This window comes from Aythya ferina, assembly GCF_964211825.1.
Source record: "Aythya ferina genome assembly, chromosome: 1".
Classification (NCBI taxonomy): Eukaryota; Metazoa; Chordata; class Aves; order Anseriformes; family Anatidae; genus Aythya; species Aythya ferina.
The window spans coordinates 73,003,129-73,019,324 of NC_140296.1; the positions used below are offsets into that span (position 1 = coordinate 73,003,129).

The 16,196-nt window shown below is 36.2% G+C and overlaps 1 protein-coding gene across 2 annotated transcripts in view; it reads right to left on the reverse strand.

Moving 5' to 3' along the window:
* Positions 1-16,196, reverse strand: part of PRKX (protein kinase cAMP-dependent X-linked catalytic subunit) — a 59,119-nt gene that overhangs the window by 17,043 nt on the left and 25,880 nt on the right. For both annotated transcript variants that reach the window (XM_084505927.1, XM_084505926.1), the window contains exons 2-4: positions 10,665-10,833; positions 6,871-7,134; positions 1,794-1,913 (exon numbers count right to left, since the gene is read on the reverse strand). In XM_084505927.1, coding sequence (XP_084362053.1) covers positions 1,794-1,913; positions 6,871-7,134; positions 10,665-10,833 — 553 coding nt within the window. The remainder of the gene's footprint in view (positions 1-1,793; positions 1,914-6,870; positions 7,135-10,664; positions 10,834-16,196) is intronic.

Sequence of the window (16,196 nt, forward strand, 5' to 3'; positions counted from 1 at the left end):
AGCTGCTCCCCCTTCTTATTTTTTTTTAGTTAAGTATATGCCCATCATACTTCAGTGCTGTGCAGTTTTGAGGTCTCACTGACTCATCAGAAATAAGAACTTGAGTATCAACTGTATTCAGTATGTTAACTTTGGAAAATGTGTTTCTATTACTACTGTAGTAGAGAGAATCCAACCAACCTCAGTAAGGCACGTAAAGGAAAAACGCCCAATTTGCACTTACTCTGGGTCTGCACAGACAGCATAGAAAGCTGATATTCAGGGGTTCCACCAAATCCTGTGGCAGGAAGCGAAATCGCTGACTTCAGGTGGCAGATTAACTCCTGCACTAATGTTACAGCCTCAGACACTTATCTTCCTGCTGTCTAGGACCAAGATTAGTGGCAAAAAGGCTGCTGGGAATCTCACATTCCCTTCATCCCGCAGAGGAGGGAACAAGACACTCCTACCCTTACAGGTCACTGTGGAAGAAAGGTGAAGCCTGGACACAGATCAGCCTACACAAAGTACCAACTTTTTATTAGATCAGACAGCCATCTCTGCCTGGGTCAGTGGGAAACTATTATTACCTTTCTATGTTTTTTCTGATCAGAAATTGCCTTGAGATTCAAAGCAAACATAAGTGCAAACCTTCAGGACTTTAAGAAAGCAAGCAGCAGACAGCAGTGCTGCCATGGGATACAGTTTTGATGGTGTTAGGTGGGTTCCTTCACACCAAATCTATGCTGTGAGCTCTGAGGCAATCATTCATTGGAAAGTGTCTGCTGGACTTGCTTGTCCAACCACCACAACCCTGAACTGATGCCACTGCATATAGAAAAGGAAGAACAAGTCTATGGAGGGATGTTTTCGTTCTGACTTCGTTCTATGGGACTAGAGAATATAGAGTCATAGAATCACTAAGGTTGGAAAAGACCTTCAAGATCATCTGGTCCAACCATCACCCTACCACCAATATCACCCACTGAACATCCCCTGGGACAGTGACTCCACCACTTCCCTGGGCAACCTGTTCCAATGCCTGACTGCTCATTCGAAGAATAAATTTCTCCTAATTTCTAACCTAAACCTCCCCTGGCACAACTTGAGACCATTCCCTCTAGTCCTATCTGTAGTTACCTGTGAGAACAGAACGACCCCCAGCCCCCACACCCTCCTTTCAGGTAGTTGTAGAGAGCAATAAGGTCTCCCATGAGCCTCTTCTTCTCCAGGCTAAACAACCCCAGTTCATTCAGCTGCTCCTCATAGGACTTGTGCTCCAGAATGAAAGGTCATAATGACAAACTGACATACAGCCAGCCTGTGAGATGGCACCAAGCACACAGGGATCAGTACCCTGACACTGCAAGAAGTTCTAGAAACTATATAACAAATTGAAAATACACATTTTCTATGGAAGCTGTGAAAACCTTGCTTTCACCTGCACTTACAAGTCCAAAACAGTTAAGTATATTAATGACAGAAAAATCTCTTTAGTTTTATTTTGTATCTTCTGTTATTACTGCTATGAAACAAATTTCAAAAACAACAGAAATAACATTCTCCCCATCAGTTATCCCAGTAGTAATGCTGATATGTGGTGGTTTGGTTTTTGTTTTTAAACAAAAAAGCTGTTTTTTAACAGCTTCCTGATTCCTTTCATAAGAGACAGAAATGAAACTGATAATATTAATAATAAATTTCACTGAAATTTTCTCTGTAGAGTATCACAAATAGAGCTAGTAAAGAATCATAACCAGTACACAGACACTTCTACGCAGTTTTCTTGTCATATAGCAATCGTTACCACTTACCCTGACAACATCTCAAATATAAGAATTCCCAGGGCCCACCAATCCACAGCTCTTCCATGACCTTTGCTTTGGATGACTTCTGGTGCAAGGTACTCAGGAGTGCCACAAAGTGTCCATGTCCTGGGGGAGGAAAAAAACAAAACAAAACAAGATCTCTAACAAGATCTGAAAAGACTGTTGTGATGCTGTCCAGTTCTCCTGGTATAGAAGGTGAAATATGGAAATTAAGAACTTCTTGGCTGCAGGAGACATCAGTGCGCTGAAGTTTCCTGACTGCTCTAACCTCTATATATTTGGTTATATGTTGCTTTGAAATTATTAACAGTAGTTTTTACCCTGGAAACAACAGACCCCTGGGACTACTTCTGACAGGCCCAGAAGACTGCAAGATTATTGGCCACCAGGAAAGATTTTTGTTTAGAAAAGGGAGAAGGGGGGAATAAAAGAGTAGTAGCTTAAATAGTAAGATTCCTTTTAAAGTCCTTTATTAAGTAAGATGTTTTCCAAATAGTATGGAGATGTAACCTGTTATCACTTTCAGAATAACCATTATTAAGTAAATGTTTTCTATTTTCAATTATTTAAAGAATTTACAAAGTGTTGATAAGCAATTGTGAGATATGTTTGTTATATTACCTTTTATTTTTGATATTGTTTAACGTCATGTTTTGACTCATAGGTTTCTTATTAAAATACCATAATAAAAGAAGTTTTATTGCTACTTAATTGAAATGTTTATTTCATATCCTACACATTAATGAAACAAATTGAAACTAAGCAGTTAATGCTTACAAAAAAACAAATTACAATCTGAAATAGAATATTCTGAGACTACTTTTTTTTAGAAATGTGAACCTGTCTTTGTAAGAATACCTGTGAGGGATTTGCCTGGCTCCATGATCTTGACTTATTTTTAAATACAGGCTACAGAGAAAGAAGAGAAACTGTTTGTTTTATTTGTGAGTGCAATGCGAATATACACAAGGCATCAAACTGGTAACATGGTCCTGAACAAATGCATTGACATGAATGGTAATCACCTTTAACAAGTAATACACATGCTTTTCATCTTCCAGTTTTTCCTTCTACTGTTTTGCTCAGCTTAAACCACCTACTTCCCAACCATACGTTCATATTCAAGATCCATATTTATGGCATATCAAACTATGAAATATTTTTTTTTTTAAAGGTTCGATCAGAGCCTTTTTCTCCCCTCAGCCTTTATTCATGTACAGAAGTTTAGGGAAGAGGATATGTGTAGTCAGTCAAATCTTAAAGACTTATGATTGTTGGAGTTGAATTTATTTAGGTGTGGTTTTACCATGGCAAAAACAAAATTACTCCAGCTATATTGTCTGTGTTACTGACAGACTGTGCGTTCAAATGCTCCATAGCTCTTTAAACTACACTCACTGGTGTAATGAATGAATCTTCATTTTTTTTTATCATGAAAGGGTGGCATAATTTATATTGCTAGAAAACAAACTCCTTTTCCAAATGGAGCATATTCAAGAAAATTCTTATGTACAGAGCTGCTTTACACGCTACTGCCATCTAGCAGTTGCTTAGATCATGACTAGATAATTAAGAAAACCAGCAGAAAAGCTTTGGTACCTTTTAAAACAAAACTATGACAAACACTTCCTTCCCCCAGTTTTCAGTATTACAAGTATTCAGTATTTCAGTATTACACACTATTACAATTCATAATACAAACTGTTATTCATGCTGACAAAGCCTGCCCTGCAAACAAAACAGCTGCCAGCTTTACTCTTATATTTGGGAAGCAAGGCTACACAAATACAGCAGGTAAAGCAGGCACGTTTGTTTTAGTAAATAAGCCAGGCCCTTGGCAGCACAATGCCCCACAACAGTCATCCTTTGCAAAATTAGTATGAAGGCATAAATTCAGCAAAAGTGAAATGCCTGGTGATTTTCATCCTGTTATCAAAGTCATTTAGATACAGAAATCTTACTTAATACTTGACTATGACTCTTAGGACCCATATAACTGGCTGGTGACAATATAACTAAAATGAACCTCTGTTACAGGTGCATAAGATCTTTTAATTAAAAGAAAAGGAAAACTACAAATTGAGGAAAAGACAACATAACCTGAAGCTGCACCAGGAAAACAAAGTTATTACTACCAGCAGGTCACCTACTTCCCTTAAATTTAATCAAAAAAAAAAAAAGTTTACTAAATGCACAAAAACTTGGAGGAAGACCACATTCTTTGTCAAGCTTTGGATTTGTACCATTTGATCAGAGCTTTTATTACCTGTTTTGTTGGTTAAGAAACAAATTACTTAGCATTTGAAAAATGCAAAGTAAATGCTATAAAAAAGATCAAATTGTCTTAAGTATTACTTTTATTCTTTTCTATACTTTTTATTCTTTTTCTATACTTTTTATTTCATGACTGTTGCATATTCATCTTTTTGCAGATCATCCTTTTGCAGATAAATCATGAAGCAGAAAAATATACTGTTTCCTTCGCAGTTCCGTGAGCTGCTACAAAAATTTCACTGCTCTGGGTTTTCAGCTTAAGAGCTGAAATCCAGGTAGGAATAATTAATAAGGTTGAGCATGTAATTTTAAAACAAGGAAATGAAACAAAAGAATCTATTCTGGTCATAAACATAAGCTATCAAATAACATTTGTTGGACTTGTTAATACCACTACCTGACAAAGTTAGAAGTCTGGATGGTTACCGTTTCCTACTGTTGCAGGCTATTTAGCCTCCTCCTCCGTAGTCCCTGCCAAGCTTCTCACACACAATCCAGAGATAATTAACACTGTCCTTTTTGGTGTTCTTTTCTGGAGGTTTCTTCGTAATTATACTCAATGGAAATTACTTTGTTTCCAGCCCTCAAAAGTTTGTTCTGCAAGATATTCTTGCTTTTACAGTGACACACAGGGCAGTTACATAAAAACAAGACTTGCTGTGTCTTGTTTTCCATATTGAAGTCTTTTGTGCAGAATTGTCATGAGGCACATCCAGTTTAAGAAGGATTAAACAAGTGTCCCAAAAATCTTTAAGCTTAAGCATGTCTCAAGTTATTTTTTTTTTTTTATTATTTTGTTTGTTTTGGAGGGAGCAGGTGGGGATGGAATTTAAATAATCTAAAATTAACAGTGAACAACATCACCCACCCTTCCAAAAAAAAAAAGAGAAAAAAACAAAAACGTGAAAATCATAACTTTAAACTTTCAAAACACTCTGAGTGCAATCTGTGCATGAAAAATGTAAAATTCTATGAACTTCACTTTTGTGCTTTCCTCTGAAAGATCATTTGAATTATACTATACTCGAGTTACTTGAGTTATCAATGCTCTGACTGATAAGTCCTTGTTGCTTCCAACCCTGTATTCAGCATTTTATTGTACCTGTTGTACATTTACAGGTAAAGCAGATACAAATATAAAATTACTGTAGCATTCTACGTTTCAATTCAACACAAAATGACTAGCATGCCTACCTGACACACAGACACACAAAGATGGGATGCAAAAGAATAAAGAAATGGTAGTGATAACTACCATTGATTTGATGTCCTGAAATGTGTTTGAACAAATTGATTTTTATATGGATTTATCTTCCAGATTGAAAAATACACTTTTATGTGAACTATCACCCTGTATAAATTACTCCTGCTTAAATCCACAGAAATGTGAATTAAGAATAACCACTAAGTGGCAGCATCTACCTCTAGCAGAAGTAGGAAGTTATAAAAATTAGTACAAAAATGTCTTATAAAGAGACCCTCCTACTTTCTTACATCAGAGCTGCCTTACCCTTTTCCTGCAAAAAGTCATTTTGATTTAAAAGCAAACTATTAAAAAAAAAGACAATTTTTATAAATCAATCTGCTTGCTCAGTAGGAAATGAATTCAAGCAAATGTACAGACACTAAAACATCGTGGATTTAAAAGAGAATGTTAGACTTAATGGTAAACAGAACCAGCATATTTATTTGTGCCTGGCATTCTTCTATGCTGTTGCAATGCAGTAAGTACTGCGAACGTGTAACACACAGCGATGCAACTTTTATGACCACCGTACCATGCATTGATCTGTCCCACCTGATTTTTGCTTCATAGGGGATCCAGTAAGAGTAAGTCTCACAGATCCACCTTCATTTCAATTTGAGCCTGTCAATTTCCCCCATATGCTGAACTGAGCAAAAGCAGCATCAAACAGGTTAAATACATGTAGGCAAGCAAAGAGGATAAGCATCTATTTGATTCAAATAGTCAGCTATTTATCTCAACTAAAACAATTGGATTTGGTCTCTCTCCTGAGAGGGTGCTGGGGCATAACACCATACCTTGTCACAGCACTTTTCTAACATGACAGACTAGTTTATTTTCAATGTAAGGGAACTTCTTGCTTCCTTTTAATAACACAACAATCCTAGAAGAGTAGTTCAAATCAAGAGAACAGAAAAAGAAATGAAGGAGAAAAAGCTCTGCATTACCTAAAAGCTTACATACAATAAAATAGGCATAAACTGATTTCTAAAATACTCTCAGCATTTTTCTCATGTGTGTGTGTGTGGAGGTGCTGAAGCTGACCTTATTTGTTTCAATCTGTTTATTGAAATTTCATTTTAGCAACGTGTCAGTGAAAAAATAGTATCCAGTTGTAAAACGTTATTACTGCATTTCCAAAATCTATCTAAAAGGAAATTTGAAGGACATAGCAGTTACAAAATATATAGCAATTCAACTTGTATAGAATATTATGTACCATTTAATATATTGATATATACATCTCATTTTTTTCCTCATTTTATTTTAACATTAAAAAAAAAAAAGGACTGCTATAAACCCAAACGCACAACTCTACTCACATAAAAACATTTTTCTACAGTAGCTTCTCTGTAATACTGCTCCTAATTATACCTAAGGCGTCATACTGATTTCAATAAAACCAATCTCCTTTATATTACAGGATTTGACATGTATGAACAACATTGGGAACGAAAGAAAAATCGGAGCTCTGAAATACATTTTTTTTCTTCCAACTATAATCATGTTTTCTGTATTAAACCATAACAAAAATGTACTTACCTATCCACCAGTTTTTTAGCAAATCCAAAATCAGTAAGCTTGATGTGTCCTTCTTTGTCTAGTAATATATTTTCAGGCTTTAAGTCTCTGTAAACTATTTCTTTGGAGTGCAGGTATTCTATTGCACAAATAATTTCCGTAGAGTAAAACAGTCCTGTGCTGTTGTTGAAACGCCCCATGTTGCGCAGGTAACTAAAAAGTTCTCCCCCTGGCACATACTCCATTAACATGTATAAAAAACGCTCATCATGGTAGGTCCAGAATCTGTAATAAAAATATTGTTTTATTGAATAAACAAATTATCTCTGATTTGCTTCAGAAGTAAATTTCTGTAAACTAATCTCTATTACCCAAGCATGTACAGAATACGTTTATGGTTCCTATTGTGCAAATATTAAAACCCCAAGAATATAGCAAGATTATGTAAGAGCTGTTCAAGTAGCTGACTTAACTTGAAAAGTAAAAACACAGAGTTAAGAACGTGCACAGCACTGGCTTAGAATGAAAAATTAACTGACAGATTCCTTTGCTTTGTACCAAACAAGTATCTGCTAGGCACCTTGTAACTGACTTTGTATACTGCTAGTCTGCTAGGATCAGATGATTCTCACATATATTGTATTTTACTTAATCAAATATTGCCGAAGTAAAGGGTAGGATGAACAGAATCTGCATTTGTAAAGATGTTTATGACAGTATGTTCACAAAGAGGACACCAGAGAGCTCTCCTTCCCTTCTTGTACGCTTCCTACATAGTAATATATAACCCCAACTGAAGTGAGTAGTTTACTAGATAAATGTCAGATCACAATGCTTGCTCTTCTACGATATCTTTAACAAATCAATAGAAAAACAAAGCAGGGTCTTTACCTCAGAACTAACGTAATGAAAGTTACCTTCTGTTGCTCAGAGTATTGCCTTTCATTTAAGAAATATTGTGGTACCTTCTTTCCTAAAGTGCAGTAAAGAACAGCCAAGGAAAAAAAAAAATCACTCCCCATGGCTTTCAAATGCTTCATTACAGAATACTGAAACCTTCTCTCCCACATTCCTAGAACTAAGCTATTCTTCTTTCTACCCACATTAACTAAGTCATACACCACACATCCAAATGTAACTTAACAATTCAAAAGAAAACCAGTATTTGATAAAGCCTGGAAGAATATTTTACTATTTTAAAACAAACAGCTAATTATTACTATGACAATCAAAAAAAGTATCTTCATCTACTTTATTTATAGAAGAATGGAAGTTATTTCAGCTTCTAATAAATGTCCCTGTAGTATCACAAAAATGTACAGATCAAATATCTTTTTTTTTTTTTTTTTTTTTTTTTTAGCTTCATTAGCTAGTTCCTAAACAAGATAGTGAGTCTCAAGAAAGATAAGCAGGGCAAACTCATCTTCCAAACCCAAGTGAGAAAGATTTTCTTTCTTGATGCTGGCACTAAGGGCAACCAAACAAGACAGACTATCAGACATCAGCTACAGCTCTTCCATGGGTTTGAACAGAAACAGAGTGAGGCACAGGCTTTTCTATTTCCTGTTACAGAGTCCTCAACATCACTAATTGGCTACTGATGACATTCACAGTATGTTTCTGAACTACAAAAATAACTTTCTTTATATGTTTTTAAGGAGTTAGGCAAAGTTATAGCTACAAGAAATGAAGAAAGAGGGACAGGAACAGGTAAAATGAAGTAAACCATGTATGTAAAAAAATGATATACAAGGGAGAGAAAGGGCAAAATCTGAAAAAGAATATGAGAAAAAAAAGGCATAAAAAACCTAGGTGTTATATCACAGTATTTGTACTGGAAGTCACTTATTCAAGCACTGACTCTTAAAGGATTGTCTATACACAAAAATTGATGTATTATTTATTATGTATGAAAAATGGAAAAATAGCTTTATTATTTGTAATACAGATTGCTTTGCATTGTATTTTTATATATAAAAGGCAAATACTACAGAAGCTGAGATTAGAATAACATACATGGTTTCATGTAATTTTAAAATCTGGCTTCTCTATATGAACTGTGGAAGCTATTGTGAACTCTTACAGTCTAATAACATATTGTAGCTTACAGAGCTATAAAACATGATTTTTATTAATTCAGATTTTCTTGAAAAATTACAGATAGAGGTTAAAATTACAGTGCCATGTGAACTGCTACACTTATAGAGTTATGATACTTCATTCAAACTTGTCAGTAAAGATTGTATAGGAGTCTCCAATGACCATCTGTTACAAGAGCATAAAACATTTCCAAGAAACAGTTCAAGACAGAAATAGTTAAATAACTTCTCTGTTTACAGAAAAACTGATTCAGAAACTCCCTATACAATACTTCTTAAATGTAACAGGAAAAGAAAAAAAAAAACTAACAATGTAAAGTTAAGGTACAGGAATGGTGAAGGTCAGAACTAGATGATGTACAGCACTACTTAAAAAATTCCCATCATGAAGTGCTACAAAATACAGTGTTATGCTGCACTGAACCAAATTCCTTGAATTTGCAGCCAGAGGATGATACTATCCATGTTTCAGGTGGTGATGGGAACACAAAAAACAGACTGTAAATAGAACCGTTTAAAAGCACTGAAGAAGAAAAACATTTTTTTCTCTTTGCTGATCAACTACAGACAAAAATTTAATGATAAAAACACATGTATTGAGTAGGAGAGGAGCAGGCTGGAAAAACCCTCATTTGTCATCAAGTCAGTGGTAACTGTCCATGAACGTTTGTTTAACATAAAGCACACAAATATGAACATAACTTAAAATTTAAATAGCTCATTCCAGCTAGGTTCCTTTGAGTCTCCTTTGCCAAGGGACACAGACCATTTTAAGAGCACAGCTGATGCAGCATCACATGAAGCATGTCAACAGAAGAGGAAGAGAGCTAGAAGACAAGAACAGTTCCTTTACACACAAATGAACTTGCATTTGAATTGTGTCCTTCTGTTGCCAACTTTAAAATCTGGCATTTTGGAAACAAGGCAAGAACAAAAAAAAAAGAAAACAATCAGTTTGGATTTTTTGACCACTGCTTCTGTATGGACACCAGTCCTCATGACTCCGTCTCACTTCTCACACAAGTTTCTCAGTTCCCACACTTGCTGCACTGCTCTAGATGCACGGATGTATTTTTTTTCCCCTCTCTCTTTTCTTAAAATAGAATTTACGTACATAAGTATACAAATAAAATCCTGTTCCTCCTGTTCTGCCCATATTTTAACCAGTCTAACCAGATGTATTCTCATCTTGCTTTCCTGCATGCATCTCAAACTTTACATTCCTTAGAACTCATCTTACTAATATTAAGCCTCATCTTACTAATATTAAGCCACATACAGGATTTATGAACGCTAGCTGAAAACTAATAGTATCATTGTGCTGGAAAAAGCAATGGCATGCAAGGGCAAAAGCCTCCTCCTCAAGAATTATTCTAGGGCTCATTCTGATAAACTAATATTAACATTTCTTTGTTTTTCCCTCACTTAAAAAAATCTATAATGCTGTCTGAAGAAAAAATAATGAAAAACTAGAGAGAGAGCATAAAGAGCTTGTAATAAACGATTGCTTAAATGCTTAAATTGTGATTTTTGTGTTTATATTTTTAGTTCTTCCATAATAAATATTTTACTTTGAAGTCTACTTTAGACTAGATTACTTATCAGAAATTAAGCATTTGTTGTTGGTTACATACATAAGAACTTGCAATAAGAGTCTGGAATGCTTAGTTTTAACTGCACTTCATATACTACTTTAATAAAAAAACAGCAACTTACAATCTGATCAAAAATGGGTGATTGACCTCTTTCAAGACTGACTTTTCATTGTGCACATGTTGCTCTTGCTTCAGTCGAATGACATCTGGAATGCTCATTACTTTCAGTGCAAAGTAACGTTTGGCCATTTTTTCCTTCACAAGATGAACACGCCCAAATGTACCTGTGCCTGAAAATTTGAAGAAAACATCAATGTATTATTTAAAAAAGCAATTTGCTAGTTTAAAACCTACAGGACCTCACATATTTTCCTAGTCAATATATACATTTTTTTTTAGTTGCTCCCACACTTTTCCTCCTTTGGAATTTGTCAAGTTTTAGTGATAATGGTGTAATAAAAATAACAATACTGTGATACTGCCATTCTTTGGATAGATACTGGAAGCATTTCTTGCCAAGAGAGAGTGTAAGGAAGATCTAAAACACAAGTCAGTAACAGAGAAGACTCAAATGTAACCAAAATAAATGAAACCTAAAACTGTTCTCAAGTATAGAAGAAAGGCTGGGAAAGATCACCATTTCAAAGATCACTTTCAATTTAGGTAGGAGCATAATCTCAACAGAGATTCAGAAATAGCATTCAACTTATCCTATATACACACAGCACATGGCATAAAGGGAAAAAAATCATAACTGAGCAAGAAATTAACATTCAATTGTAATAGACTTAAGTTAATATTTACTCATTATAAACAAAAACTTTTCATATATTATTTATTAAAAACAACGTAGCTAAATGCAGTAGTGTTTGAAATAATAGGAACTCATAACTAGAACACGGAACGTAAAAAAAGATCAACAAAAAAAATAATATTAATCTACCAAGACTTCAGCAACTGAAAACAGCTGTCTGCAAATATTCAGGTGAGGAGATTATTCCCTTAAATGTGTACAGAGCAGTGAAGTGATTCAAAAGGGGAAGGGAGTGATTGGAAAAAAATGCTTAAAAGTGCTGACTGGTATGTAAACAAAAAAATATCTCCTTGTAGTGCTGAATTGTTACATTGCATGGTAAGAGTACATTTCAGGCACTTTTTTTTTTTTTGTAGTTAATGCACTCCTTTTTCAATTCACTCTTAAAAATACAAAAGGAAAATAAAAAACAGTCAAAAAAAGTATTGTCTTTTGAATAATGTATTATGCATTTCTCTTCATTCAATACAGTAATCATTAAATTTCCTTTTAAATGCCTCGCACTCAAGACAATTATACATAAGTGAACCGAGAATTATTTTTGAGTTTGAAAAGAAAATTAAAACTATTATGTTTAGCCACAGTTCCATTTGTGAGCAGCACAGTATTACACATTTCAAGATGAACTACTTCAGCTCTCTGGGTGGTTGCTCATTCTTTTTTTTGTTCTTTAAACAATGTTATGTAGGTTCCACTGAACAATACAGAAGAGATTTTTAATCCTATTCTCTGACAGAAACATGTCTCACTGTAAAGTGGCATTTAAACCAACTGCCTGATTTAGAAGAGGTCACTCTCTTGCACAGGAGTGCTTTCCAAAAAACAAAGTCAAACTTTTATACTCACACTCACAATTACTGCCTTGCACGTACCATCGGAAGGCAGCCCATTAACCTGATGCAGTATTATTAGCAAACGTGTTAGCTGATTTCAGGTTGGGTTGATTGGTTATGATCAACCAACACCACAAGACAACTTTCTAAGATGTGTAGCAGGTGAAGGGGATGACTAAGTACATGGAAAGGGTGGAAGGAGAAAAAAAATAAAAGATGTTCCAAAACCACAGTGGAGTGGCAATAAATAAATAAATAAACACAATGGAGATTTTGTCTCTAGCAGATTCAGGAAACTTAAGGTTTGTTGTTGTGGTGTTTTTTTTTTTTCCACCCTATGTCCAAATGTTTTCTTTTTTTTTTTTCCTCCCCACTATATGTATTTACACTTTAAACATTTATATTTTATTTACCAGTTATTCTTTCAAGTCACTTGTAATATTGTTTAAGAGCATGTCATTTACTAAAAACAGAACAAGATATTCACACTACAAACCAGGAACTAACAACTTCAGCAATCCAGTTCTATAAAAGTTGCAGCTCTGCTACCAATATAGCTTTCAAAACCAGCTTTCGAGATAAAATTTCTCACCACACAAACCCACCAAGGATTACAGTCATCCCAAAGATTATATCAAAGCATAAAAAAAACCACAACACATATTCCCACCCGTCCTGAATTACAGTTCTTTAACCACGAAAACTGTAAACAGGTCTCAGATAAAGCTTGCTGTTGTATTGAAGTAAGCCACCACGTTACCCTGGAAAATTTATCATGCAATTAAATCCCTTAGCTATGCAGTCACAATACATGACTATACCTGTAAATAATCTTGTTTTCATGGACACGAGCTTATGAAGTTTAAAAAAAAATACATTAAAACAGAACATCCGAGGAGAACCACCTGTTCAGACTAAAGTAGTTATTATTTAAAACTTTATTGGATGCATACGTGAAAAAAATAACTTTGGTCATTTCAGAATTAGGAGCTGAAATGCAAGTTCAAGTACCTGGAAAAACATTTTGAATGCAGAAAACTAGTCTTATCATACATCAACACTAAAAAGCATCTTCAAAACTCTAAGTCTTACAAATGCTGACTCAGGGAAATTAACAGTACCAGCCCCGCAAGAAAATGCTGTTTTCATATGCATTTTGATACTTGCATGAAATAAAGTACTCCCACAGACACATTCATGAGGGAAGTAGGAGGTGAACACATAACTAATTGTTTCCTGGGTCTTTAATGCCCTCATGTTTCATGAAGTGTCCCACTTGTCCTAGAAATTCTCGTTTTAGAACGTTTTATTTTTTCCAGCAGTACGAGCAGCGGTGCTCAGAAATAATAATAGCAACACCACGTTCCACCACGTTCACAGCAGGACCCGTCAGGGACTTCTTTAGCAATGGCTCTAAATTTGGAAACACGGCCTCTTTAAAAACCTTCCTGCCGGGAGCTGCAGCGCCTGGCAGGCTGTTCCAGAAGGGTGGCAAGACCTCATCCAGGGAGCCTCGGGGAAAAGCCAGAGACCACACAGACGGACGAGAACCTACAACCTCCCGAACCAGTTTTATTGTTTGCCTGGTTGCACGCAGACTTTCTTCAAACATCTCCAGCCTAATTTCAAGCAGCTACGGAAATCAAGCTGACAATCCTGAATCCCTCTAACTCAGCAGACCAAGAAATCCTCCAACATTTGTTTGCAGATGTCTCTTTCTCACGATATGAATTGTCTCCCTTTCAAATCTTCTCAGAAAATCCATTAGGCCTACATCTGTTGGCAGTGACAGTACCCAGACGTACAACCACCACCCTTCCAGCACTTTTGACAAACAATACACACTCTCAGAGTCCCAAAGAAAAATAGGAATGCTCTGCAATTTACACAGAGGTTTGCTTGTACTGTTTAAGTTGTTTAAACTCCTCCTGTGGCAAAGAGAACCAAAGAGCAAACACAGGAGTACCTGGTTTTTTTTCCAACATAGAAAAAACTCTTTAATATTGTGGGGCTGTTAACAAGAACTGGACAGCAGGGAACTTGCTGAAACTTAAAAACAGCAGCTGTATAAATGCACACAAGTGTGGTTTAATTTATGGTTTCGCACAGCCACATGCAGGAGTAACTGTGGCATTTGTTTGTTTTAATGCTTACCCAGTCTTTGGACAACCAGATGATGTTTGGACACAAAAACAAGTACAATTCAAATACCTCACTTTGTTCTAGATCTCCTGCTCACATTCACCTTTCTGCAGACATCTGGGAAGGGTGGGCAGCCTACAGAAGAGAGTTGTTACGGTTCTGTAGCACAGTCAGGAATATCTAGCTGCTTTACACATGCCTGCCTTGCCACTGGGACTAGCTGGAACTCTGCCCCCATGTTCATGGCAAGAAGCCTAACAAATTGAGGCAGTGAAGTGGCTGCTGTAAGACAGAGGCACCGCTCCCATAAAATTGAGAGACCGCTCTTTGAAGCGGAAAGGGGCAGGGTTACTGGTCTTCTGTCAAAGCACCGCTGCCTCTCATCCTCCACGAAAGTGACACTAAGGTCATGGAACAACTTCTGCTAATCCCTGTGCAATTTCTGTGCCCTGATCTCCTCAAAGCTCAGCTATTTGAAACTGGCTAGATTTGCCCCTCTCTGACATAGGTAAACAAACCTTAGTATTACCTTAGAATAGAAATATTTTGCCCTCGCATATCTTACATCTAGTAATCAAAGGAAATATGGTGTTTGCAGATTTGCACAGTATTCTACTGACATTTATTTTAAGTTAAAAACAAGACACTTCAGGAATTACATACCATTTTGGATGAGTCCCCATCTCCCCTCAAATGCATCTAGCAAATGAAGGTTTCTCGCCACCAGTAACAAAAGCAATGAAGAGTGCTCATGCCATTTGCAACATGAACACAATTCCAAGATTTTCAGGACTAAGGGGGCAAACAGAACAAGCATGCAAAATGCTAACCACTAATCTAGTATAATCTGTTTACAACAGAAACAATAATTTTTTTGGATCCCTTTGCAAATTCAGTGCAGTTGCAGAACTTGAAGGAATGCCAACAATCTTCTCAATTAGGTAACCTTCTTGTGTTAAACACACAACAGGGAGGAGGACAAATACTGTGGAGGACCAGCTTAGGCCGGGTATCAAACACAAGAAGGGCATTCTCAGTCATATAAAACAAGCTGGATTCCCTTACACCATGCCAAAATACTGTATCCAGCTTCCAGGATTTTGCTCTTTGAAGCCTGGTAGAAAAGAATAACGAATGTGGGAATATTTCTGATGCAATTTAAGATACTTTTGATGCTAGGAAAACCAATCCTGCAACTAAAATAATCAGCTAAAATAATTGAGTGACTAGTCATGTACTGACTATTTTGCTGTTGATGTAGGTGACTGAACTTAATGTTCAGTTTGCCTCTTTGCTTGCTCCCATTAATTAGGCCCAGCTGTTCCAACTTCCCATCATTTTAATCCCCAGTTCTTTCTTAAAACTAAGTTTGCCCTGCTCAGATAGATACCATCTGTTTTAACAAAGAATAAACTAGGTCAAGTGAGATCCATGACCCTGAGGGCTGCTTTCTGAGCCCCATAGGGGATGGTCTTGATTTCCACAGATGCCTACAGAAAGCATCAGATGTATTTGCTATTATTTACAGTTAGAAGAAGCATTTCCCACTGGGCCATGTGACGGTCTTTGTTGGTAGCCACAAACAGGACAGGCAATTCTGCTGAGTGTTAGAGATAATTCAGGTAAATTGTAGCAGATTACAATCTCGCTGCTGGATGTCGGATTTCTCTGCTCTTTAATCTATGGCTTGTCTTGTGATAGAACTTGAACAGACTAGCAATACATATCTTAAAAGGTGGAGAGGGCCATCAACAATTCTTGAAAAAAGGGAAGAAGGGACACATCAAAGGAAAGGAGCCTGCCCAAGTAACCAGAAGATTAACATTTGAGAGAGAGAAGGAGAAATCAGATGACACAAACAGCT